The 26,469-nt window shown below is 44.3% G+C and overlaps 2 protein-coding genes across 8 annotated transcripts in view; both read right to left on the reverse strand.

Moving 5' to 3' along the window:
• The window catches only part of HOXB3 (homeobox B3), an 85,005-nt gene that overhangs the window by 20,876 nt on the left and 37,660 nt on the right, over positions 1 to 26,469 (reverse strand). For 5 of the 7 annotated variants that reach the window (XM_081885643.1, XM_081885637.1, XM_081885640.1 and 2 more), the window contains exon 2: positions 17,677 to 17,956. The gene's annotated coding sequence lies outside the window, so the exon portion shown is untranslated. Of the gene's footprint in view, positions 1 to 1,849; positions 2,832 to 11,096; positions 11,440 to 17,676; positions 17,957 to 26,469 lie in introns of those variants that run through there. The other 2 variants (XM_081885642.1, XM_081885641.1) reach the window with 2 other exon arrangements.
• On the reverse strand, positions 21,336 to 24,140 carry HOXB4 (homeobox B4). Its single transcript, XM_081885709.1, has 2 exons — positions 23,596 to 24,140; positions 21,336 to 21,830 (listed from the first exon to the last, which is right to left on the reverse strand). The coding sequence occupies exons 1-2, from the start codon at positions 24,014 to 24,016 to the stop codon at positions 21,490 to 21,492; spliced, it is 762 nt and encodes a 253-aa protein (XP_081741835.1). The 5' UTR covers positions 24,017 to 24,140; the 3' UTR covers positions 21,336 to 21,489.

A 26,469-nucleotide genomic window follows, 5' to 3' on the forward strand; every position in this document is an offset into this window, starting at 1 on the left:
CTTCATCAAGTTGATGATTTATGATAAAATCGATTAAATTAGGGTCACTTAAGGGCCTTGTGGTTTCCTCTTGGATTTCATCTGTCAACGCATCAAGCAGTTTTTTTTTAATCAAGTTTAGCTGGAGGCTAGTAAGGAAGATGATTCTGGAGCTGAGGAAATTTAATGCAAAGCAATTTTCAGGGAAGGGAGGCGCTCAGAGAGCAGAGTTCTTGCTCTCTTCCAATATGGCATTACTTTGCCGGAGGAAATATTAGACATTGGGGTGGTGTTTTGTTTGTTTTTAATAAAAAAAAGTGTACGTTTATAGCTTGGGTATGGTCCCAGGAACTGAGTTATTAACATCGCCATCCTGAACTCAGAACATATTTGTACTGTCAGCAATAGTGGCTTTATCTATTTCCCCCTCCCCCCTTTTATTTTTATTTTTTTGGTGTGTAAGTTTGACTGTAACCTCTGCTTCCCGAAGACTCAGCAGAATGAAAAAGCCCTGGCTTCCTAACATAAGAAGAATTCTTATGTCAGATGCAATTGTAAGGAACAAGGAGAGAAGAAAGGAAGGACCGGTTTGATGGAAGAGTCCCTTCCCTCCTTTGGTCTAAGAGCATTAAAAACATTTTAAAAAACAAACAAAAAGAAGTACAGCCATTCAAGTGTAAGAGAAATTTGCCCTTTATTTCTATAGAATGCGGACTGCATTCTTTACCATGAAACTCTGGAAAGAATAAAATAGTCCAAACAGTCCATGTTTACCTGGAAGAAACTGCCTTGAGTTCCGTTGGACTCACTCCTCTGTGCAATAGGATTGCAATCAGGTGGCCCGATTCTATGCATTGTTCCTCTGAGATAAACCCCACAGTGCAATCTTATATATGTCTACTCAGAAGCAAGTCCCACTGAGTTCAATGGAGGTTACTCCCTGTTTAGTGAGTATAGGATTGCAGCCTCATTGTGTTCGGTGGCTTTTGAGTCCAGGTTTAAGGGTGCACCCCCAGATTTTGCAAAGGCCAAACAATGCGTGCATTGCTAAATATGATGGCGAGGACAAACAAGCTGGTAAGATGTCTCAGTCTCTGAAAGACTAAGGCGGTCCCCTACAAGGTAAAACCGCAATCTTTGTTTTACATTGCTGGTTCTGTGGAGACTTAACACTGCTTGCTTCACACACCGGTAAGATATTTGTTAACTACAACTCACAAACATAAAAGAAACGGGAGGGAGGAGAGAGGGAGAAAAGGGAAGGGATACAGATTTGGTCTTCTAGGAAAAGGCTGGTCGTGACAGGAGCCACCTCAAATAAACACAACTTTCTCAACACCATAAATCACATCTCTCTGTTTAACACCAGGCTTCCCCTCCCTTAAAGAAGCGTTTGTAGTTTTCCCTTTCAAACAACCCAGAGGCGTTAAACCTTTAACAAATGTGGCCTGGGAGGGGCGGCAAGCGCGGAGGGGGGACCTATTTGGTCCAAACATCAGGTTTGGAAGAAGCAACCTGCCTCCCCTTTATTTTATTTGCATTGGACTCCCAGTATCCAACCATTATCAGGAGATCATTAATATTATTTGTTTACTATATCCCAGCCTTTTCTGGTCAAGCTACAGGACTAGTTTCTGAGAGTGGTGGTGATGTTTTGGGGAGGGGGGGGCTGTGCTTCAAGCTAGAACTCCAGCGGACCAATGGACGCCTTCCCAAGCTTTGTCAGAGCTATTAATTAAATCTCAACGGCCCCCGGAATTTCCTATGCTAGGATCAGACGAAGTTGTATAGTGGTTTGGGATTTGTTTTGATCTGTCTTGTAATTCCTTTTATTATTATTATTATCATTATTTTTATTAATCCCTCTTACCTGCAGCGATTCTCAACCAAACGACTTCAGCAGGAAGATCGAAGGCGGCTCACGAGGTTCAGAGGAACTCGAAGGAAGCCAGTTTGGGAGAAGGAGACAGAGAGACAGAGAAGAACTACTTGACTGTAGCTCTGTAGATTTTGCTGCTAAGGTTTGTCTTGAGGCTTTTTTTGGGGGGGGTCGGTTTTTCCACCGCAAGGAAGCTTTGATTTTTTTTGATTTTTTTTTTGAGGAACGGGGGCGGGGGGGCCTCTCTTGGATTCCAACTTGACGGAAGGAAAAATACAATGGTTTCCGAGACACGGAGGGAGAGCAAAATAATAATGAAATAAAGATATTCTGCAGCAAGACGAAGATACGGAATACTTTTTCACGGGACAACAATGCTCTCTCCCTCTGCCACCCCCTCCACCTCCGAAAAGGAGGAGGAAAGCCTCTCTCGTTTCTAAGCGAGGCTGTTTCTCTTTATAAAGACTTTAAAAATGTTGCAAGAGGGGGGATCCTACTGACTGACAAGAGGTGCCAGATAGAGAGGGACCAAATGGATTCTGGTTTTAAAAGACCAACAGGAATTGGCTGGTTCTCAACGTCAGGATACGAAATTGATTCCATATGTCCTCCCCACCCCCCCTTCTCTTCCTCAGCAGTCTCTCACGCGGGGAATCAAAAAGGATCGAAAAAGAGCAAAGGCTAACTGAGATATCTCTCTTTGTTAAAATAAAATAAAAATAAAATGAAAACCAAGAGGGTTCAAATAAAATGTTGTTACTGTTGGCTGTTTTAAATAGCAAATCGTTCCCGGTTTTATGCTTAAACACGGAAAGGTAAGCTGAGAAAAGGTCATTGCGAATGGAAACGGCCTTGCATGACATTTTAACGTGGTCTTTAGCAAAATCTCCGTCTATCCACCCATGCATCTTTCCCCCTGTTCTTAGATCTTTACCAAACGTGGCGTGCTTTCCTCCAGCTTTAATCCCATCCATTAATCCATAAATCTATTATATTTTTCGTATCTCCTCCCCCCCGCTCCTTTTCTACGAGTAACCCAACTCAACCCTTGCTGGTGTCTTCACTTTTCACCCTTTCCATCATCGCTTGTTTTTATCGTCTATATCCTAGATGTCTTCCTGTCCCGCTATTATGTGTGAACCTCCCTCCCTTTCTACCTGGCACCACGATCTGGCAAAGATTGGCCTGGAATTGCTGGCTTTTGCGCTGAAAGTCGTTTGAGATCGGTAGCCTTTGGGTGGTAGCAGAGCCAGGAACAAAGGAATAAATTCACGTGGAATCTGGAGGCGGCCTCCCCCTCCTCATCCCACGCTATCTACAGTTGCCTGCAGCTGGCGCTGGGTCCTGTCTGGAAACCAAGCGCTCAGGGACACTGGCCTTTTAACAAAGAACGAGCCCTTTTTGGTAAAGCTAGGTCGCTTTAGCCTTCGGTTTTTCCTGTGCTAGGGATTCCCACATCGCGTCCATTTTTGGAACCCATCCGGTGTGAACATGGTCCCTTTTTCATTCATGCCTGGCTGATCTGCCCTTTCAACATGTCTCCCGGAGTTATCTGACCCCCTGGGAATAGCTAATAGCCGAAGTTTTTTTATTATTATTATTTAAAAAGAAATGCATCCCCACAATATGACATGAAATAACACTCTCCTTTTATAAAGCGCCAGTTCTGCGCTTCAGAACGCCTGCGCGGGTACGCGCTGGGGTTGTGCGCGCACATGTCTATCCAGTTTATGGTCCTGGAAATGCTTATTCGGAAGGGAGTCCCATGTTGTTCAATGGAATTGGCTTCGTCCTACGGCATGGGTTAGTATTGCAGCGTTTTAGCAAGCGTTTAAATTTGATAATTCCCAGCCAGACACCAACATTTTCTTACTATTTGCTTTTCTTCAACAAGGAAGCAGAGGGAGGTGAACGAAACCCTGATTCCAAGCGCTTGTGTTCCCTCTGAAAAAGTCTAGCAGTGGACGTATTTCCTCTCTTCCCTTCTCCACCCCGCCTCGTTTTGTTTTCAGTAATCCCTGCTGAAAGTGGACACGTTGCAGAAACTGCATTTTTTTTTAACGTCTGTGACATTTTTATCTCCAGAGTTCTCGAAAATAAGATAAACGCCTGCATTATTTTAACCAACTGTCCTTTTTTTCTTTTAAATAGCAAATTCGTCGAGGAGACCCACATAACATTACCCGAAAGTAAATTCCATTGATTTCAATTTCCAGCAATCCATTCCCCAAGTGATTTCAGTGTGCACCTCAATTCTAATGTCTAGTGGAGGGAAATACAGGGGAAGTTCTCTTGCCAAATCTCATTGAAATGAATGGGAACCTTCATCTCAAGGAGAGGTGCTCAGGAGACCTTCCCAGTGGATTGTACACAGCATATTTTAGCGTTGCAGCCACTGCTCGAACTTGCCACCCCATTCACTGTTTTCTAACACCACAGCACCCCTAAATGCATAATGTAATCCAAAGTACACAACATCTGTTCTGCTTATAACATGATAAATCTAATGACTCAATTATATTTATATTTATCACGAGAGCATTATATGAGGCAAAGTAATCTGCCCTCCCCTCCAGTATCTGAATCTGACGTTACTTGAAAATGTCTCACTGAAACGATTAGAATTCATTTATTTTCATTTCAGTGGAATTTGCGCAGGAGAACTTCTTGTTGGCTCACGCCCAATGAATTTATGAATGGTACATAGCTGTATACTGTTATATTCTGCCTTACACCGATGTTATTAAATTCATTGCGCGGCAGTCTGCTCCACTTAAATGAATGGGGTTCGCTTACATAGAGGGCTGTGTATATTCCAGATGTCAGATCTACTAGTTGGCCTAACTTTAGTCATGAAATTTATGTAGCCCTACTTGGATGTAAGGTCCTTTATGGATAGTAAATCAACACACACTCGACTCCATTGCGCTGAAAATAAAGTAGCCACTGCGCTCCAAAGTTAATCAATCTAGTGGCCCAATCCTAAACAGATTTACTTAGAAGTAAGTCCAGTGTTACATCCAGAATATACCCATATAGTTAACTAGGGGGGAATAAATGCATTTAAAATCGGGCTGCCCGGGTTGTTTCATTTAGTTTGGATTTGCTTGCTTAGCCGTCAGGGATACTGATTTGCAGAACGGGAACTTTATCGGTATGCTTTCGCGAGCTAGCGTGACTCTTCCCTTTTCTAGCTCGCGTTAGCAACATCCCCTCGTGGATACAAATAGCGTGAGAGTTTCCGGGGAGCTTTCAGCGTCATGAGTGAACTCCACCCTCCTCTCCTTTGTTCCCGCTCGCGCCTTTGGCATTGGAGAACCTGGTCTCTCCGCTATGCTGTAGGGCTTCCTCGTTCTGTTATGTGTGAGTCGGTCTGTTAGGGAGGTAGAATGGGGTTGTTACACAATGAGCCTCAGGGTTGGAAAATAAGGCCTTAAGGGACCCACCGTTCCAATATCCCTTTGACTTGACTTGATTAAAAACTCCATGAATTAAATTTACGAGAACAGAGCCTTTCGCCTTAAAATTTTATAACCCTTTGTAAAAATGATCACTCGGGATAAACCGATTAGTGGTGCACGGAGACAGAATCTTTGGCAGTTCACAGCAAAGGAACCTTTTGCGTACAGTTTATTGGAGTGCACATTGCATTGGCAATGTATCGGTAATACAACATTCCCTCCACTAGCAGTATAATCCTAGGCATGTCTACTCGGGAGTAAGTCCAATGGGACTTATTCCCAGGTAAGGGTCTACAGGGTTGAAGCCTTATGCTATTCCAGAGGGGCAGACATGTTAGTTGGAACAAAGAGTACCATAGCTATTCTAAGATAGCATATGTATCACAGCATTTTCGTGGACTGCACTCCACGGAAACTTTTGATATAACCAAAGTGCTAGCTCAGGAGTAGGGAACGTCCAGATGTTGCTGGACTACAGTTCCCATCGCCTGTGACTATTGGCCACGCTGTCTGGGGCTGATGGGAGTTGGAGTCCCAACAACATCTGGAGGGCCACAGGTTCTCCAGCTCTCTGTTTAGCCTTTAAGGTGCCACAGGATTTTTTGAATGTTATTTTCCCCCTTGAGGCAGTGAACGCTGGAAGTTCTCTCCTTGTTTCCCCCAGGTTGTCTGCCAGTTAGACTAGGCGTCATCGGATTACTGATAGCAACCCGATTCTTCTAGAGTTCACTAAACCAGGATGAAGTTACCCACAGGAGTCAATGGCTTAAAAAATAAAGCGGAAGTGGAGTAGCCCTAACTAGCGAATATCTGTCTGTCTGTCTGTCTGGCTGGCTCTTCCTGAGAGCTCCTCCCTGTGGCCTCCAAGGTTCTCCCCTCTCATCCACACAACAACCCTATGAAGTAGGGAAGCTGAGAGGGAGACCGCTCAATAGGCTTAAGTCGAGATTTGAACCTGGAGCTGCGCTTTTCTCATTCCGCTACTCTATCCACTACACCACACCAGCTGTTAGGACGAAAACTGGTACTGTACTGGCGGGGCTGGGTGGGTTGGTTGGTTAGTTGAGATTTCGATTTCAATTGACTGTTGTTGCTTCATTTATAATATATATCCGTAGTGTTGTTCCATGGTTTGGAAGATTGTGGGAGGGAAGGAATGTTGCTGCAACTTACTTTGAGCTTAGGAAAACAGATGCATGCAGAATATAAGGAAAATGAAGGCTCATTCATCAGTTGATTTTAAAAATGGTGGGAACTGCGCATAAGGCTGAGATCCCAAGTACGGTTACTGCTCAAAAATGTAATTGGTACCAGTGAGAACTGTTTCCAGATAAAACAGATATAGAATTTAGGAAGCTGAGTTCTGGATTGGCAAAATCCAAGAGTGAATTCGCCTTCATGGGTCCAACTGGAATTTAAAGGCGATTTGGAGCCAGAAATCATATAAAGCAAATTATACTTTTTCTATTTAAAAAACAAAAGCTTTCCCCTCTATTAGCACTATTCACTTGGTTGACCAAGAAGGAAGTTCTCCTGTGGACTCAAGAACCATTCAAGAGGTCCCATTAGTTTTAATGGTGGCATTCAAGAGGTCTCCATTCGTTTCAATGGTGCTCGCTGAGCTTCACGCTGGATTGCACCGCCACAGATTTCTCTGTGGACAAAGCACTTGTGAGGGGAAATATAAGAAAGGAAACTCCCGTTTCGTGAATAGATTTGAATTCTGACGTGACGATGACAGGAAAAGAAACTTGCAACTAAGTAGCAGAAGCAATTTAGAAGTGTGTGTGGGAGGAATAATCAATATACTAGAGAGGGTCTGAAATATTATTTATCTCATTCCTGCGTTTATCATCCGCAGCAATATTGCTAATCTTCTGAGATATTGGAGATCAACCGTGTTAATAAAGAAATATGCACAGAACACAAAACGAAAAGTGCAACGATTTTTTTTTGCACATTCTGATACAGCTTGTAGAAAAGTACTCCGGCAGCAAAGTTATTATATTACCTCGATCGATGAATAGACCGATAATGAACACAAATGGGGAAATGTGTTATGATTTAATGAAGCTGGGTCTTCAGCAAATACAAAGATCTAGGCTAGGGGGAAACTGATGTTGTCTTCTTTGAGGAAGAGAAGCAACGGAGAGAGTGTAAGGTCGATGTGTAGGGGAGCATCGGAAGGAAACGATACAATGGAAAGAAGGAAAGGAACAGAGAGGGAGAAGGATAGAGAAAGAAGTATACGACTGGTTTGAAGAATCACAACGAAAGAATAGAAAGGTAAAAGGAATGTCCGGACCAAGACTAGTAGTGTTGCTGCGGCTGCTGCTGTCGTCGTCCTTATATTATCTCACATTGTGTCAGGCGCTGGACGTTTTCAGCACCTCTCGCACATTCACTTATGACAAACACAGCTGTATCGAGTTTCTAGTTGGCACAGTCCAACGAGAAGCTCTCCAACCCCATTGAAACAAACAAGAGCTACGCCAGAGCCCCCATAGAACCCCTTCACCGGATTGGGACCCTCTTCATTTGAAAGTAAAGTCCACCGAAATTTAGAAGGCATTCCTTAAAAAGCCAAAGAGTTGTATTCAGTGTTCATCCTACTCAGAGTAGAGGCACTGCAATTAACAGCCAACGTCCGTCTGCTGTTTTCAATAGGTCTGCTCTCAGTAGAACTTAGTTGCATATAACTCTATGTGCTTAGGGGTACCCTACTGCTGAAATCATTCCTATTTCCCTGGAGTGCGGAAGCCTTTTTGACACCACCACCATTTATGTTCCTGCGAGGTCCGGACCCACAGTTCCCCCCGCAAGGACTTGGGAAGTTTGTGTCCAGAAAGGGTGAGAGGATGGGAGCGATCCTGTTTACCGCACATTGCTTCCCCGTCCCACCTCTCTAATCACACCCACCAACATTCAAGAGCCCCTTTCAGAAGCAAAGAGGAGAGGAGGGCTTGGACGCTGGGGGTTTCCCCTGCAGAACCTGTATCACGATGGAATCTGGGCTAGGATGATTTAACAGGGGAGAGGGTATTAATAATGCCACGTCCATATGTTTAGGGTACAGTATTATGTGATTTTCTAAAAACAACTAGGATATATTCCCCCCTTTCTTTTCTCCTTCGTGTATCCCTCCCCAACTTACTCCCCCGCCCTAAATCTTTCTGGTTTCCTTCCTTCCTTTTTTCCTTCCACCCAGCCTTCCATCCTTCCATCTTTCCATCTTTCCTTCTATATGAGTTTGGATGGATGAAAACCATTCATCCAAACCCATATATGCAAAGGAAAGGGAAGTGTCTCTTGATTAAAATCTCAAGGAAGGAAGGAAGGAAGGAAGGAAGGAAGGAAAGAAAGAAAGAAAGAAAGAAAGAAAGAAAGAAAGAAAGAAAGAAAGAAAGAAAGGGACTCTTGGCTTTTCCCTTGGGCTCTTCGAAGCCCCCTCCTTGTCGCCATTCATATTTAATGAAAATCACCATGTTGGTCTAATTGCACTACATAAAGGTTTACACTAGCAGACAGGGTAAAATAGCAGCACTCGGGGCGGCGTTAGAAACTACGCTGGTTAGGAAAGGAGACAACGGGTCTTCTTCAGCTAAGTATCCTGAGAGGTTTCCATCTTCCCTTGGACTTGCCTGTCGGCTCTGTGCTCTCCCTGCCTATTGCAAGTTGTGCTATTGTTTCTAACTGAGGAATCGCCCAGCCTGACTTTCACCTTCCAGCTCTTTGAAGCGTCTCACTTTCTCGATCCAGCTAGGACTGGGGGACTGCCGATTCCTAGACTGAGCTGGACCTTCCCGCCCCCAACTTCTGAGACCTTTTGTATTTCACAAAGGGCAACCCTTGGCGCCCTTCGCCCCGAAGCTCTCCTTGCCTTACACGGCATCTTTAACCTCCAGCGCCTTCCCTTCCTCAAGCAGCTGCCAAAGACTACCACGACCGGTTATTTCAAGAGCTGCACCATCCACTAGTGGAGAATTTTGCAGCCCCTGAATTTCTTGAGGACCTGCGGCTCTGCGCCCCCACCTCCCTCCACCCCGCCTCTTACAACCGAGTGTCACATTGCCTCCAAGCACAAAATAACACACACAAACACACAAACCTCAATAGGTTAAGTGTAGCACAAAAGAATCGGGACGAAAAGAAGTACATTGCAGCGGACTTTAGAGTTATCACTGCCATTGACTTTGCTTACATGCTAAATAAGACCGTGGCAACTTCAGTGAAATGCCGTTTGATATACAAAATTACCAAGCGTTCCCCCCAGGAAATCTGTCTGTCTACTAAGCCAGCCAGCCACCTTCTACTTTCCTACGAAGCCAGTTTATAAAGTGTCTCTGCTACCCATAAAGCCCGCTTTATGATGGGAAACCTGTCCTTATTATGGAATCCCCAGTATCACCCATCTCCAACGCTCCAAGAAAGCGAAACAAAATTCAAAAGCAAGCGAAAATCCTGAAATAATAATAGCATTCCTGTTTCAGATAAATACATAAGTAGACTTGCGGTGGGGGTAGAGGGGAGGCCCCCCCCAAACCAGAGTTCCTGCTGGGTGTCCTATTGTTCTGCCATCATTGGGTATCTACCACAGGTTTGAGAAGTGACGCCTATTGTTCTACTGTAGCCTCAAATGAGAAACTTAAACAAAACAAAACACACAGAGAGCTCCTTTCACTCAACTCGAATCAATCGTCTCAACTGAGTGCGTTTCTTGGTACACTTCAGACACAGGCAAAATTAACATCTCAGTCTGTCTTCCAATGTCCTTCGCTGAAGAGGTGACTACTTTATTCATTCGTTTATTTTTAATCAACATGAACAACACAATACGCCTATCGCCTGGATTTCCCACACGTGAAATATGGCTTTAGGCAATATCCACAGGGAAGTTCTCCGTCGTGTGCTTCGTTAAGGGGAGCTGCGGAAGAGCACGGGCAAGAAAATCTCCCGGTGGATTGTGCCCCTCATTATGGAGCAAACACCTCACGAGCCAGTCACCTATACAAGAACTCTCCATATTTCCTACTGCTGCTTGGTTTTTTTGTTTTGTTTTGCTTTTTAAGGTTCTGGAAGAGAATCTCCCGATCTCAAAAAACAAAAGCAAAAAAAAACCTGCTAGCCGCGACTCTGACGTTTTTCTGGTTCCAGGATTGCCCAAAATTTATACAAATCTCTCCTTAATTGGTAATCACAGATGCTTTAATTTAAGACCCCTAGCTATACAGTTTTCACATTAGGTTTTGATCAATTACAGTAAATCGTCTGAAATAATCAACTCTAGGGAGAGAGGGAGAGAGAGAGAGAGAGAGAGAGAGAGAGAGAGAGAGAGAGAGTTCTGAAAGATCACACATCATTTTCGTTTGAGAAATGATTTATCTCGGACGGTGCCATAAACAACACAACTCTCTCTCCCAAAGACGCACACACATACAATGGGAGAAGGTCTGCTGCTGCTGCTGGGGCTGCCATGTTTATTGTAATAAATCAAGGGGGGGGGAGAGAGAGAGAGAGAGAGAGAGAAACGGTTTGAGGAGAGAAAAAGAGAAAAGTGTGTGTGTGTGTGAATATATATATATATATATATATATATATATATATATATATGGAATGCCTGGATGGGTATAAATATACACACCACCACGGGGTGAAGAGAAATGGGAGAAAATGAAGATGGCTATTTGTCACATTTTACGACAATAACATTAATAACAAACAATAAATTTACATGGACATACAGACTGGGAGGCAAGACGGGATCTCCCGCTACTTACAATAAGTCCAGCCCTCGGCGTGGTTTCTTGCTTCCTGAGAAATGTTTTATTGCAGCCCTCTCTCACTCAGTCTCTCTCTCTCTCTCTCTCTCTCTCTCTCTCTCTCTCTCTCTCTCTCTCTCTCTCTCTCTCTCTCTCTCTCAGATACTCTTGCACACACACTCTCTTCCCCTCTTTCTCTCTCTCCCCCCCATAGGCTTATGAGAGAGAGTGTGTGTGTATGTGTATGTGTGTCTGTGCATGAGAGAGAGAGAGAGCGCTTTTTTTTTTAAGGACAGTTGAATTTCACGTCAGACACAAGGAGACCATGTCTGCGATTTTCCTGACGAATACATATCTATTCTGCAACCTCTGCATTAATTATTTAATGAATCACGTGACTTGGGGAGCGTGGGGTAGGGGGTTATCTTTCTCTTTCTCTCTGTTTCCTATGCACAATGAGGGCCGTTGTGACCTTCCGCTGGAACATCAGGACCGTGTGTCCGCATATATATATATATATATATATATATATATATATACCGTATACACACACACACACACAGAGAGAGAGAGAGAGAGAGAGAGAGAGAGCACATATGTCACATCGCACAAGCTCTCATGTTTTACACACACTCAGTCTTGTGCATGCATGTGTACATATTCAGTATATACACACACAAACACACTTAAATGTGTGTGCGGAGCATAACATTATGAAACCACGTGTTACAAACAAATATATATATATATCCATATGTTTAAGCAGTAGGAGCGATGCATGTACAGATATTATATCGGAGTGGGCAACTTTCTTTCATTCAGATTATTTAGAGAGATTACAGTCATTCTGTAAAATATTGGGTATCCAGGTGGATCCTTCCTTGCTTCCTTGTTCATTTCCCACCCCACCCCCACCCCCGTTCTTCTGGCCCACCCATCCCATCCCATCCCATCTCTTTAGCCTTTTCAGTCTATTAAATTATCTTCCTCCGCCTTTCTTTATACATATATGGGACTATAGTAAACGTGCTCAGGAGCTTTGGGGGTATTGGCTCTGTATAGTGCAAAGGGCCCGACGACCACCACCACAACGATAAGAATCATTCTAATAGAAGCTGTGAGACAGATTTAGAGTTTAAGATGAGCTGCCGGGATGTTGGTGTTGGTGATGGAAGCGAAGAGCTATAGAGCCTCCTTTAATCTGAAGACGCTGGGTAAGGAACGCTCTGACTTGCGCCAGACAATAAGAAAGCAAAGCATACTAGCACGCGCTTGTGCAAACGTATCCAAACCATCATCATTATTTTTTTAACATGTAGAAGTGGGAAGTAAAAGGTGTGTGCATTTGCAGAAAAGAGTGTTCGCGCGCACTTACTTTTTCAGGTAACAAAGAAACACCGGCATCCCTCCCTCCACTAAACAATAGAACTGATAAGGGCCTGTGAGGCAGCGTCTTAAACAGACGGTAACATCAAATCAAACAATGGCAGTGGTGGGATGGATGGAGGTGGTCGGGCTGGGCTAGGAGCTGAAAGCTTGCCTTTCTTTCAGAGAAAGGGAGAGAGAGAGAGAGATGCACATATTGATGGCACTTCGACAACTGGGATCTCTTTCCTATTCTGAACGCTTTCGACAAGTATAAACCTCACATCAATTATGTGCAGGAGCAAAACATTTTAGATAGGAATAAATGAGAGATCGACAACATGTAATTCCAGGTCTTTCTGGGGTTTGTAGAACAAAAGGATTGTGCTGGGTAGGTTTGTTCAGACCCTGGTAACACATGTAGCGTTAACTGCATGAAACCGGTGATACGGATGCAAAGCTTTTCCTTTTTTTAAAAGGAGAAAAAAAGAAGCCAGGTGTATTGTGTGTGTGTGTAAAAATAATAATCAAATCCAAAAATGCGGAATTCTCAGCACGGCTAATGTTTCCCACCCCAAATCGTAATCGCAGTATTCTGGGGTGGAAGCGTAACGGCAGAAAACGAACGCGGTTCGATCCCAAACGCCTTTGCTTACAAGTAAAAGCTGCGATCTTCCAGGATACATCAGTCGGGACCTTTTTGCCAAGCGAATCAATGGGTTTGTTCGATGGGAACATTGCAAGTCATTCTGACTTTCGTTCGAACGTGCTTCCAAAAAAGGGCTCGTTGGTTTTGCTCTAACATAACTCCCCAGCAAATCCCGCTGGTTTTTTTCAGTTGCATCCCATTCTAAATACTGGGAGGAAATCCCACTGCCATCAGTGGGGCCTGCTATCGTAGAAGAAAGGGGTTTGGAAGAAATCTTAAAATGGTTCGAAGCCAGCGAGGCGATACAAGGGAAAGAAGATGGGTTGACTGCAAGTGTTCACTGCCGCGAGGAGACCTTGCTAAATAATAATTAAAAAGTTGGGCTTTTTTGGCCCACTTAAACAACTGATTAAAAAAAATAAAATACAGAGGAGCGAAAAATGGAGAGAGAGCCAGAATAAGATTTCGATTTTTTTAAACCTCGCGGATTTCTCGGAGACATTAAAAGAGAGGCAAAGAGATATTTATAAAAATATATATTTCTTAAGAAGAAGAAAAGTGAGCAGAAAAGAAAACATGTCTATAATCCTTGGGTTGCAAAGGAAACAAAAATCCGTCTGCTTCCCCCTCCTTCCCTCCCCCCTTTTTTTTGTTAAAAAAGAACAACTTTGATTTAAAAAGATGTTTCTGTCTTCTATAGTTCAAAGGAAAGGAAGCGCCTCTCCTCGCCCTGGTAGGTGCGAGAAACCGAGCGGGGTTTTTCTTTCTCTCTCTCAAGATAAAATGAACGTTTATATAGTGGGAAAGGCAGATTGATTTACGAATTTAAACACGCCGGTTTTATTGGGGATCATAAATCTGCCAGGGTGCTACCGATCAAACTGAGAAAGCTCCCAAACTCCGCTCCCCTGGCCAGCTAAGATCCACGCCTCTTTCTCTGTCATTGAAAGGGACGTTTCCAAAGGGAAAGGTAGCAGGGTTGTAACACAAATCCGGTTTGTGGGTGGGTGTTTGCGCCCGCGCGCCCGCGCGCGTGCAACTTGTGTGTAGACAAAGGAACGCACGGAGAGAAGAAAAGGGAGATAAGGAGATAAAGACAGGGTTTATATGTACATGCACTGATAATAGTGGAAATAATACGAAGAAACAATCATATGAAGAATAAAGAAGAGGGGAAGAGAGAGTCTCAGAGCATGTGCAGACTGCCTTGGCCTCGCCACTAAATAAATAAATCACAGCCTCAGCCTATCTGCGACTAGGGAAGGCCTCTTTTTAAAGAAGGATACAGGGCAGTCAGTAGGCACAGTTGCTTTCAAGACCACACAACTGCAGGTGGCGTTTTCACACGTGCACTGCTGTGCGCGTCTGTTGTTAAATACAAATCTATGTTGCGCCAGTACAAAGAAGATGAGCCACGAGAAAGAAGCAGATACCTACATACATACTGTACATACAAACAAATGCCATGTTCTATATCTCACAGTAGACCTTCTGCGCCCCTAAGCTCTCCTTATGCAGTTGTCTAACACCAATAGTTCTTCTTTTTACCATCCACCAAAATAATATATTAAATATATATATAACCAGTCTGGGATGGGGAGCTCAGGAAATAGCTGCCCACCTTGCGCTATTAGGATGGAGACTTCATTGCAGTGTTTAACACCTATACCGTTTTGCGTATGGAAACCTGGGACCTCTAGGGTGGGATTTTGCTACAACCGCCCCCACCCAGCACCCTTGGAGGTTGATATTTAAATAACAGTCCAACTGCACAACCGAAAGTAAACATTTTGCAAAGGGTGACAGAGATCTCCTTCTGGTTAGCCCAGACAGAGGGGTCCACAAACCACTTAGGGTCGTTTGAGGCCCAGTTTGTTTTGTGCCACTTGCTTCACTTTAAACAGATCTAAATGCCAGGACTCAAGTTTTAAGTCAGCTGGAGATGAAGATGAAATGTCTACATTTGTGGGAAAATATTCAGTCTCTGGACCACTTTGTGGTTCATGTCCTCACTCAACCTTATAGAAGGCTGCAGGTGGGGTGGTATAAATGGGTCTACTGATATATTTACAACAGGGTAACATGAAGGAAAAGTAGCTCCTGAGCACAAAATTTCATTTCCATGTAAAGTCAGGGTCCTCTCCAAGTCGCTGTAAAGAAAACGTCATCATAACATTGCATTTTCCTTTTGAAGAAGTCTAGTGGGCCTGAATATTCCATAATGTATGGTGATCTAAGATCTCTAGAAAATCATTACAAGACACACTTGCTATAAGACTTGAAATTTATCAGGGGGAAGGGGGGGGCGGAGAGAGAAGCCTAATACCTAAAGGAAGACAAAAGAAGGTCAAGGCAGCCATTTTAACAGAATAACAGTGCAAGTTTATGCATGTCTTCTCAGAAGCAAGCCCCATTGAACTAAATGGGATTTACTCCCAGGTAAGTGGCATGTAGAATTACAGCCTTAAGGTGCTTTCCTCCAGCCCAATAAATAAACTTGTTTATCAAGGAACCCATCAAGGACACCTTTTGTAAAGGGCTCCTTGCTTTTCCTTAGAGCCTTTGAACCCATCTACCAGTGAGCGTTGCTAACTGCTGTTATGACATTAGCTTGCCTTGAATAAAAGGTAGAAAGAATGTGAGGAAGGGGGTGAAGATGAGAAACAAGATGAAAGGAGGGGTGTCGAATTCATGGCCTGGTCACCCCACCTTTCCATTGCATGCATGCCACACATTTAAAGCACATTTAAATCACATGACTTCCCCCAAAGATTCATGGGAACTGTAGTTTTCCACTCACAAAGTCGCAGTTCCCAGAACCCTTAACAAACGCATAATTATTTGTGGTTTACACAAACGTAGCTCTATGGTGTGCATGCAGGTTCCCTTTTTCAGCAAATCTGGGTGTCACCCTAGAGTCACAGAGCAAATCTAGGCACCAGCGACCCCAAAATTAATCTGAACACCACGTATATCAGCATACTGCTCATTGTTCTTCCAGGGAAGAAGAAGGTGTAAAAGCAGAAAAAGGTGGCTAGGCTCCTACTACCACAACAGCCACCACTGATGAGGACTGACAAAAATAATAATAACCACTGTGCGCAGGGATTGCACCTATTTAAAACGAAAACCCAATAGACCAAAAGTATGGAGGGCTGCACGATGACAATGCAATCCTATGCATGCCTACTCAGAAGCAAGTCAAAGGGGACCAACTCTCAGGTTAGGCGTGTATGGATTGCAGCCTCAAAGCCAATCCATCAAACCGGCCAAAACTTAGGCCATCTCCCATTCATTTCAAGGAGGATTGCGCAGGAGAACTACCTGCTGGACTGTGCGCCCTAAAGAAAGCTAGGGAATGAGCAACAACAAAAAGCCATAGCCTCCGACAAGATAACCGGACTGGAGGAGGAGAAAAAAGCCAGGCGCCCACACACACAAAAGGAAAACCGATAGACTAAGAGAGACAGAAGTTGGTTGGTTCTCTGTGTTGCCCTCGTTTTCACGTTTGCCTCCGGAGTTTGCTTTAGCCCGCCCCTGTTTCCGTGAGAGCAATGCCACCGAGCACAATGTCCAGTCTTGAAAAGGTCAAGGGGTTTTGAGGGGTCATTCTGTAGCTGCAATACCAGGCTAATCGCTTAGAAAACGTGTCCCTTGGATGAACTCCATCCTCACTCCGCAGCTCGCCAGGGTCAGATCTTAACTCCATTTCTTCTAATATAAACCTTCTCCCCCCCCCCCCACCTTGAAATGCAGATGGATAGATCATGGACGGACGCACAGACAACCTCTTCACTCACACCTCTGCTGACGAACCTTCAAAACCCCGCGCATGAATACCAAAGGCAATATTTTAAAATCAGAAATTAAGTAGCCACGCCTCCTCTGCATTATCTGCAGTTATGGAATATGTAACATTGCATTATCCTTACAACATCCCCTGGCATAAAGAGTTCTAGGACAACAGCGTAAGGGTCCCAGCTACTCCAAACCCACGGAGAAATAAAGGCAAGGCGCCCTTTTAGAACAGGCACCTATTTTATTCTAGTACCCAGTCTCTTGCCCCCCCCCTCACCACAATGTCATTAGAAAATAAACAAGCATTCTTCACAAAATCCCAGCTGTTAAATACACATTTAAAAAGCAAACCATTCAAATTCCTTTAAAACATCTCTTATTAGCAGTCTTTTCTTTCTTTCTTTCTTTCTTTCTTTCTTTCTTTCTTTCTTTCTTTCTTTCTTTCTTTCTTTCCCCACCTTTATAACTCCGGTTGTTGTGGTTTTTTTAAAACCACAACAACAACCACCAGGAAGGGCTTCCTCTTAAGGCTGCAAACTCATCTAAGGCTGCAGCCCTATGGACACTTACTTGGGAGTAAGACCATTCAATTCAGTGGGATTTACTTCGAGTAAACGTGCTGCATAGAATCGGGCTTCCCAGGGCACGTTTTTAAGAACAGAAGGCATTTGATGTTGTCCCCGCCCCCTCCATCCTTAAAAGCGAAGCAATATATAATTTCAAAAGAAGCCGAGCCTTAAAAAAAACACACACACACACAATGTTTATGGTTTGTTTGTTTTTTACCTTTTTAGCTTCCCACATCTTTTCTCCAGGCGGTTAAAGGTGGTGTTCATGTCTGAAGTAGAGTCTTCCATTTTAAAAAAGTAAAAAGTAAAAAAAAAAGTTCAACTTGTGTGCGTGTATGTGTGTGTTTGAATATATATATGTATATAGAGGTGTGTGTGTATATATATATATCTATATATATTAATATATAGATATATATTTTCTCTTGAAGATATCTTGAAAGATTCAAGGCTCCTGGGCACTCTTTTTTTCCCAACAGAAGGTCTGCGGAGGTTTGCTGTTGAATAACAATAGGAAAAGGATAAGTATTTGAATAAAAGAAATGATTAATGATTTTTTCGGTATAATTCTCACATTTTTCTCAGCTTCTGTCTGCTTACAATGCTTGTGAACTTTTAGGGCCTATAGAAATCCCCACCCCAAATCCTATTCACCCCCTCCAGCTTTGATTTGGCTCTATAGAAGCTACATTCTTACCAGCATATGCTTTTAAAAGTTTTGTTTGGGGTATGTGAGAGAGGGAATGCCTTGAAGTAACCCTGAAAAGCGCAAGAGACATGCCCCCCCCCCAGCACCACTGAAATCAATGGAAACGTAGCCATTGGGAAAGGGATACTGTCTCCAGCTTCCTAAAAATCAAACTTATTTCCGCATAAAAATAAATAAAAATCCTGGCATCGATCAGGGAAATACACGTGCAACAACACCCTTCTTTTTTTACTAGCAAATGTCCCTCAAGTCCTCATTGCCAGGGGGTAGCTTTCGTGCATCATAAGAAACAACAGCCAAATGCCTAGGGGCTTAATTCACATGGTGTCCTCAAGTATCGACCCACTAAGGTCTGCTGTAAGATGAATATGGACCAGAAACCAACCGAAAGTACTAACAAAATTATTGGCACCAAGTTCTTAGGTGCTGTGTTGCAAGGCAAGGCCGCTGTTGTCCCAGGACATCCTGCAAGCATCGCAGTACTGTACCCGAAAGTTTACCCCATTCATTTCAATTTATAATACTTTCAAGTAAAGAAGCTCAGATCACACCAGTGTTGGCTGCCTTGGATTCATTCTATCGTAAAAAAAATAATCCTGGATTAGGTGAGGAGTGGATTGTGGCCAGTGGTTGCTTGTCCACAACAAGCCATTTGCTCTACAATCACTCTCATGGCTTCAAGGAGTTGTTCCACAATAAAAGGGGTTGTGAATACGAGGTGGTGTGAGAATCAATAAGGTTGTTTTTGTCTGTTTATTTTTTGCACTGACTCCCATAGAAAGAGTCTGTCATCTTATGTGGAAGAGGAGGTTATGCACACGCATTAAAATTAAGTTCACAGTGAGCATGGCGGATTGGGCCATTGGTATTAACCCCATCGAGATATATGTTCTGATAGTACAATAAAGCAGTAACGTAACACACGATTTGAGTAATGGATAGCAAGTGGCCTAAGGGAAGGTTCCTGGAGTATTTTAACCTTCATGTGGAAATTACTTCCTGCGCACTGCTAAAAGCAAGACCCAGCAGGAGCTTCTCCTGCACACGCTCCACTGAAATGAATACGGCCTCCATTGCAATGGAGCATTTGCAGGAGAACATCCCGCTGGATTCTGCCCCAAAGGTACAAACCGTGTTAAGACCGTATTAGGGACAGGAGTAGGGATTTTAAAAGAGAAAATTACTGTTTTCTTTGCATGGTCTCTGATCCGTCTCCAAACACACACACACACACACACACAAAATTTGTAACTTAGAACTGGAATGCTATTTCGTCCTAAACAGTATTTTCGATACTTTGTATGAGAAAGAAAATGAAAATTAATACAAGAGCTATGGAGCACAAAAGAAGTCATTTGTCTTCTTGATTATCTATTTGCTTGTCAGAGTTTGAGCTATTGCAGCGGCTGGCTCCTTTGTAATATAAAAATACACAGAAAACCTGCAAACACCGAGAAACATCTGTGCAAAAATTATGGTCATTAAATGTATTAAATACCTTGAAGAAGGTAGCTTTTCTCGGGACGGGGGGAGAAAATAAAAAGACAGAGAAGAAACATCTCTTGTAAAACACACTGCTGCTTTATAGTCTCAATATCCAGGTAGAAATTTAACGATCAGACTACTATTTTAGTTTGAACCAGTTTGGAAAGCAAAATGTAACCACATTAATGCATGCTTAGAGGAAATAAATCACCTCATATAAGGCTTAGCTGTAGTTAAGGAGGATATACCCTATGGTCAAACATCTTTTGTTTCCATTAGGGGAATGCAGGCTTGGAAACTGACAACAATAAAAACCTGTTCGAATAGAAAAGGGGTCTGCAAAAGTATCAGAACAAAGGAATAATGTCGCGACTATTTCAGATACCCTAAAAGACACGGACAACCGTATTCACCATAAATGCTTTATTTTGGGGTTGTTGTTGTTTTTCCACCGTGGCTGCTGCTATATACATGTTCTTATGGGTATCACACAAAACAACAAGAGGTAATTATACAGAACGAAAGGAGGGGAGTGTTATATTCCCCCCCCTCCCTCAAGTTCTCTGGAATCACACCATTTCGGAATGTCATATACAGTATAGGAGAGAGAAGGGTGAGAGAAGAGAATGAGGGGGGACAAGAAAGAGAGAGAGAGAGAGATGGAAAGGGGGGAGAGAGAGAGAAAGCGAGAGCAGAGAATACCCATATTCCTTTCCTCACGCTTTACTTCTCTAGGGAATATCCTGAAAATTCATCTTTATCTTCACATCCATTTCAAAAACTGAAGCGAAGGCGCATCCTTATTTACAAAGCAGCCCCCCCACCCCACCCGTTCCATTTTCATGGCTGCTGGAACCCAGATGGCCTTATGCTATAATCAACTTTATAGACTGAAATGCACTGCCCTTCTCCGCTTTCCAGGTCTTCCAGGTTAGATAATTAACCTGAAGTACTTCCCTGCCGCCTTTAAATTACATTGCTTCTTCCTCTTTTTTTTATTTTGTGTCCTTCCCCGATTCTCACCCCCTCCCCGCCGCCGCTTGATGCCCTTCCTTACTTGGAATATTACAATATTTATCATCCAGTAAAGTCCTTAGAGGGCTGTGAGAATTCTCCCCCCCCCTTTCCAATCCCTCTCCTATCTAGAGCTGTGTTTAGCAGATGCCAACAACACTTTTCTGTCGCCTTGTGGGTAAATGGCTGGGTTTAAACTGGGGTTTCTGGCTAGTGGGGTGGGTAGGGTGGAAGAAGCGGGTGTTCGAAAGGGAGAGAGAGAGAGAGAGAGAGAGAGAGAGAGAGAGAGAGAGAGAGAGAGAGAGAGAGAGAGAGAGAGAGAGAGAGAGTCCAGTTCTCCTTAGGTGAAACCGGGCCTCATTTATTAAAGACGACTCTAGCTGTCGCGCTAATGGTTGGCATAAGGTCCTTCGTTTGTACGCGAGAGTAAACATGACAAATGGGCCCGAGTTTGGCTTGATTAAGGATGAAAAAGGGATCCATCTTAGCCAAATCTGAAAACCCCATCTCCTATAGAACAGAGGAGCTACCCCCCCAAACACGGCAACCCTGCTTTCCGGCCAAAGAACTAACCCCCCTCCCCCGCAAAAAAACCCCCAACCCTCTCATCCTTCTTTGTTTCTTCTCCCCTCGTATAAATAGTGGTCCCAGTTGACCCACCCACGTGTCCCCTCCCCCCTAACGCCCCCATGTTTCTCCCTCAGGAACAGGAAAACTACCAGGCCTCCCTCCCTTTCACACATCAGTTCTTAAGCACACAGATCTGCACACACACACGTACGCACGCACACACACTCGCGGGCCGCCACGCTCAAAGGCCAGTTATAGGGTGGTGGTGGTCGGGGTGGCGGTGGGGTTTGGGGTTGGTCCATTGGTTCGGTCCTGGGCACCTCCTCCCGCGCCTTGCGCCGAGAGGCTGGCTGCAGAATTGGAACGGATCTTAGTATTGGGCAACTTGTGGTCTTTTTTCCATTTCATCCTCCTGTTTTGAAACCATATCTTGATCTGGCGCTCGGACAGGCAAAGCGAGTGGGCGATTTCCACCCTCCGCCTCCGGGTGAGGTAGCGGTTGTAGTGGAATTCCTTCTCCAGCTCCAAGACTTGCTGCCTGGTATATGCTGTTCTGGAACGCTTCGGCTCCCCTCCCGCGTAGTTGGGGTTGACTGAATGTAGAAACACAAAAGGAGGAGTGGGGCAGGGGAGAGAGAAAGAGAGCAGGAACAGGGAGGGGAGCAGGGTCGGGGGGGGAGGAGATGGTGGGGAGCGTTACTCTTCTTCTGCCCCTTTAAAACGAAACAGAAACCACGACCTACTCTTGGGAAAAAAGGCTCCTGGAAGACGCCACAGCCCTTTACAAAACAAGTCCCCCAAACCACACCACACCCCTCCCCCAGCGACGCCCTAAGAGCCTGGATCTTTACCTCCTACTCGGAAAGGAGACCCGTGGGAAGGAAGTCCCACGGAGCTTAACCGTGTACGTCTCTAATATCTATCCACACAGGAGGGGAGCTCAGCGGGGCTTACCTCTGGGTAAAGAGGCATAGGATTGGACTGCCCGAATGCCAGCCATTCCTGTGGGTGTATCCAGAGTTTACTTTTAGAACTTTGAGGGTTACACAAGGTTGATTCTGATCGCTTGAACGAGTGTCTCCCTGTCTGACCTTTCCTCTCACCCAGTGTCTCCCAATGCACCCTATTCACTGCCTAAATCTTCGCGTCTACCTTCCTGCTTCGTTGCATCTATGTTAAGCCTTACACAGCTCTTTTAAAAAATCACAAAGCAACCACTAATCTATTAAAAGCCAGGCTGTTCTCCTGTTCCAGAGGTCGCCTAAGTCCTCCAAGCTTTCAAACAGCTGCGCTTAAACGGCAGTGTAGAGTAATCCCATTGGAATCCTTCTGATTACTCCAGAGGATAGATCACAGTGTTAGGTGAGAAAGGACGAGAGTGATAGCGAGACGAGGAGGGGGTTGCATTCAGTTATGAACCCTAACATCACGTAACAGCCCTGCACTCCGTTTTACGCCTCTAAGTGTTACTAGCCTTTGGGTAACTAAATGTGAAGAGACGGAAGGAAGGCCGAATGCATATATGCGTATCAGAACCCTAATAATGCATTGGTCTTGAATGCGAAATAGATCTACAACTTGCTCTGCAGTTCAGTTCAGCCTTAATGCTTGGGTTGAACTAAATGCAGTCAAATCGCTGTCGCTAAATAGGCATAAATTCAAATACACCGACTCAAAGGTCTTGAGGATCGAGCTAGCGAGCTGCCTAAGGCTCCTGCACGTGTACGAAGGAGTTGCTTATGCACCTCAAAGTTCTATAAAGTTTGCCCCACATGTAAGACAAACAAACCCCTCGATCGTAAGACAAGCAGCCTTCTTTTCCCCCTCTGGGAAGACATTCCCATTGAAACCCACGAGACATCCTTCTCTGAAACGTTGCTCTGAAGGGACCATCTTAAAACAAACAGCCCCCCCCCCCAACCTCCAGCCTTGGAGAAAGGCAAAGTAGAAGTTTGCTGAAACTCTCTACTTCAATACAATTTAAGCCGACAATGAAAATAAAAGACCCCGTACCTCCTTCAAACTTTTCCTGGGGAACGTTCTCCAGTGGAAGGAAAGGAAGAAAAGAATAAAGGACGGGGTGGGGGGGTGGGGAGGAAGGAAGGGAAAGAAGGAAAGAAAGAAACTGGAGGAGGATGTTAACAGGGACTTCAAAGGCAGTTGGCCAAGAAGAGCAATAAAAATTTATGGAGGATGTAATTATAGCGCTCTGCAAACAGGGAGACCATAAATCTCCAAGGGGAATGGTTCTTTTACAACGGGGGCAATAAGCTTTTCTCTCTCTCTCTCTTCTTCTTCCCAACAAGACTTTGAGGTGCAGGTTAGTATAAAGCGAACGGCACTTTAAGGTTCACTTACCCGTGCTAACATGAACCTTCTTCATCCAAGGATAAACTACCGGTTCTTTGCAAGAGGACGGGCTTTGGTTGAGAGAGTTTTGGCTACAGGAAGGCGGTGGGCTTGGCGTGATGGATTCGCAAGTGTGGTTTGATTCGGAGAGATGGTTTTGAAGTCCAGCTGGAGCATGGACACGCTGGGTCCTGGGAGACAGGACCGATGCCGGGTGCCCAGAGCCCTGACATGGAGGATAGGATGGTTGGTTACAGGCGGACCGCGCTGGGTACAACGCCTCGGGTTGAAAAGAGTTCTCCTCTCGCCTCTGGCCGCCGAAATATTCCGGAGAATGACTGGGAAGGTAATCGTGCTGGGAATATTCTTCGCATGGTGGGAATTTGGGGTCCACATAGTTGGAGTTGATCAAGAACGAACTCATGGCCATTAATTTTGGAATTGCAAAAGGGCGCGCGCGCGCCGGCACGCACACTCCCGCTCACTCACACACACGCACACCCCAAAAAATATACTAAAATTTATTCCTATTTCTTTCGGGGCCCCCTCCCCTTCCCCCTTCTCCCTTCCTTCCCCTCCCCTTCTCACTCGTTTTCCTGTTTCGAAGAGCCCTCCTACTTTTGCCGTCAACTGAACAAAGTTAGATGTCCATGTGACCCCAGGAACCAATGGAGAGGTTGGCCTGGGATTCCCGGATAAGGAAATAATCAAGAAGGGGGGAAGGAGGGGGGAGGACGCTTTTAGCCTTTCCGTTGCCAGCACATAGTCAACTTGGAAGCAGGTTGTTTTAAAGTAAATTGGACTTAACTTTACATATAAATGCACTCAGGAACCTAGGTGGGACTCCGCATTGCGGAAGAGTTATCCTTATTTACTTTTTAAATATCAGGATTTACATAATTTCATATCCCGAAGAAATATATCATCCCATAGCCAAGAAGGCACCACAAAATCCAAGTGCCCCCACCCGGTGCATTGACTGAATTAAAATCACTGTCGACTCTGGCGAGCGTGCATGTGAGAATGTACACACACGGTTCCCCATGGCAGAGTTTGCCTCGAAGTAAAAAAGCAAAATAACAACACATGCAGTCTGAACAAATAGGAGACGCGGAGGAAAGGAAATATTCTCCTCGGTTTATGATGCATTAATCTTCCAGCTCCTGCCTAAATTTTGGTGATAGAGCCCTGCCGGTGGCAAAGATAGATAGAGCTCGTTTGAGATCGATAGAAACGCCATTAACTAATTCGGGTTACCCATCCCTTTAAAAGACAGGTTCTGGTTTAGACTGGTTCTCCCCCCACCCCGGCCAGGAGGAGAAAATATATTTTTAAAAGCGTGGAGACAGAGGAGCAGGAAGAGTTAGGGTTAGTCTACAATACGATGGATAAAACAAAATCCAGTTGCATAAATAGCTTTTTAAAGTAGTATTGCAGTAAGGGAACATACCCTGCATATTCCTATCTATCTCCTAAATGTCCGTTTTCATTAAGACGCAATGTATCCACCCCTTTTGGAAGCCCTCGGGGCAGGGACCTGTCTCTTTCTGAGTGCTGAGTGGCGCCTGCGCACAGATGGCACCAAACAGGTAATCTTTAGAGACCTGTTTTCTCTCAGCCCTATTTACAGAAAGGCATGGTTCTAGAACAATTTCTGCAAGCATATTGAGCACAGAAGTGAAGAACTGTTCTGTTCTCTCCTTGTGAATTTCCTGTTTCGCAGAAGATACCCGATAATTTGAATCAACCTGTCTGGATGCTTAAAAGATGGGGGCGGGGCGGGGGGACCCACTGCCATTAAAACAACACACGACCAACACGGAATAGTCCTTGAAGGGAAAGTCTTTTAACGATTTGCTTCGTCCTTTTTTCCTCCCTTTCTTTTCCTCCTTCTTCGTCTTGAGGGATGCGTTCCGTAGCGTTTGTGTCAACTACATATTCCCCTAGATGCGAATTTGTGACGCAGCTTCTTTTACACAAATTCGGATCTACAGGGTACATACAGAAGACAGAGAGAGATATTCTCCTTTGAGTTTGGCTAGAAGTCTTCCGCTTTGGCTTACAGCGAAGAGGAAAAGTGGGCGAAATAAAATAAAATAAAAAACAAATAATCCGTTTTTCAGGAGGAAGGTATGTCTGGAAATATTTGCTTGCGCCACGCGTCGCAAAATCGAGTGGTTGTTAGCCCAACTCTGTCGCGTAATCCACTGTTGCTTCTTCCTCCGCAGAAGGAATATTGTTGCAGAAAGGTAGTCCAGAAAAGTTGGGAGGGAAGGAAGGAAAGAAGGAAAGTCTGTTGGAGGATCTAAGCAGAAACAAAGTCACTCCCAATCTACTTCAGTGAGATTTATCGTTTAATTAGAACTAAAACGACCCTGTTCGCGCGATTTCGTTGTAATAAGGAATAACATTAGGCTTATTCCGATAATTTGGTTGTCTAACACACATTTACCCAGGGGTAAGTCCCACTGAACGCAATGGGGCTTAACTCTGAGTAGGCACGTATATGATTTTATTGGAGGGAGGGAGATCTTAAAAAAAATACAAATATAAACAGGAAAACAGGGTGTGGCTCTCCCCCAACACACGTAGGGCAATTCCATCCCTTTTCACCCTAGGGAAGAGGAATGGGGGAGGATCAAAGGAATTTCATTTCCGAAAAAAGGGGGATATAAAGCAATAAAATATGCAGTTTGTGTAAGTAATGAACCTTTTGCGGCAGGAAGTCGGGAGCAGCGCGGTTCTATGTAGATAGCTGTTAAGGCTGCTGGTCTGGAAAAATGAGACGCGTTGGAATTCGTGTTGCGGTTTTAAAAAAAAATAAAGAAAGGAAGCGGTCCCAATATTATCTTAGTGTAGGAATAGGGAATCCTTCGGGTTACA

The sequence above is a fragment of the Podarcis melisellensis genome, assembly GCF_964234715.1.
Source record: "Podarcis melisellensis genome assembly, chromosome: 13".
NCBI classification, from domain to species: domain Eukaryota; kingdom Metazoa; phylum Chordata; class Lepidosauria; order Squamata; family Lacertidae; genus Podarcis; species Podarcis melisellensis.

Coding starts and splice junctions, on each gene's coding strand:
- HOXB4 (XM_081885709.1), bottom strand. CDS start 24,016: ATGGCCATGAGTTCGTTCTTGATCAACTCCAACTATGTGGACCCCAAA. Junction 21,831..23,595: donor GAAGGTTCATGTTAGCACGG/GTAAGTGAACCT, acceptor TTCTACATTCAG/TCAACCCCAACTACGCGGGA.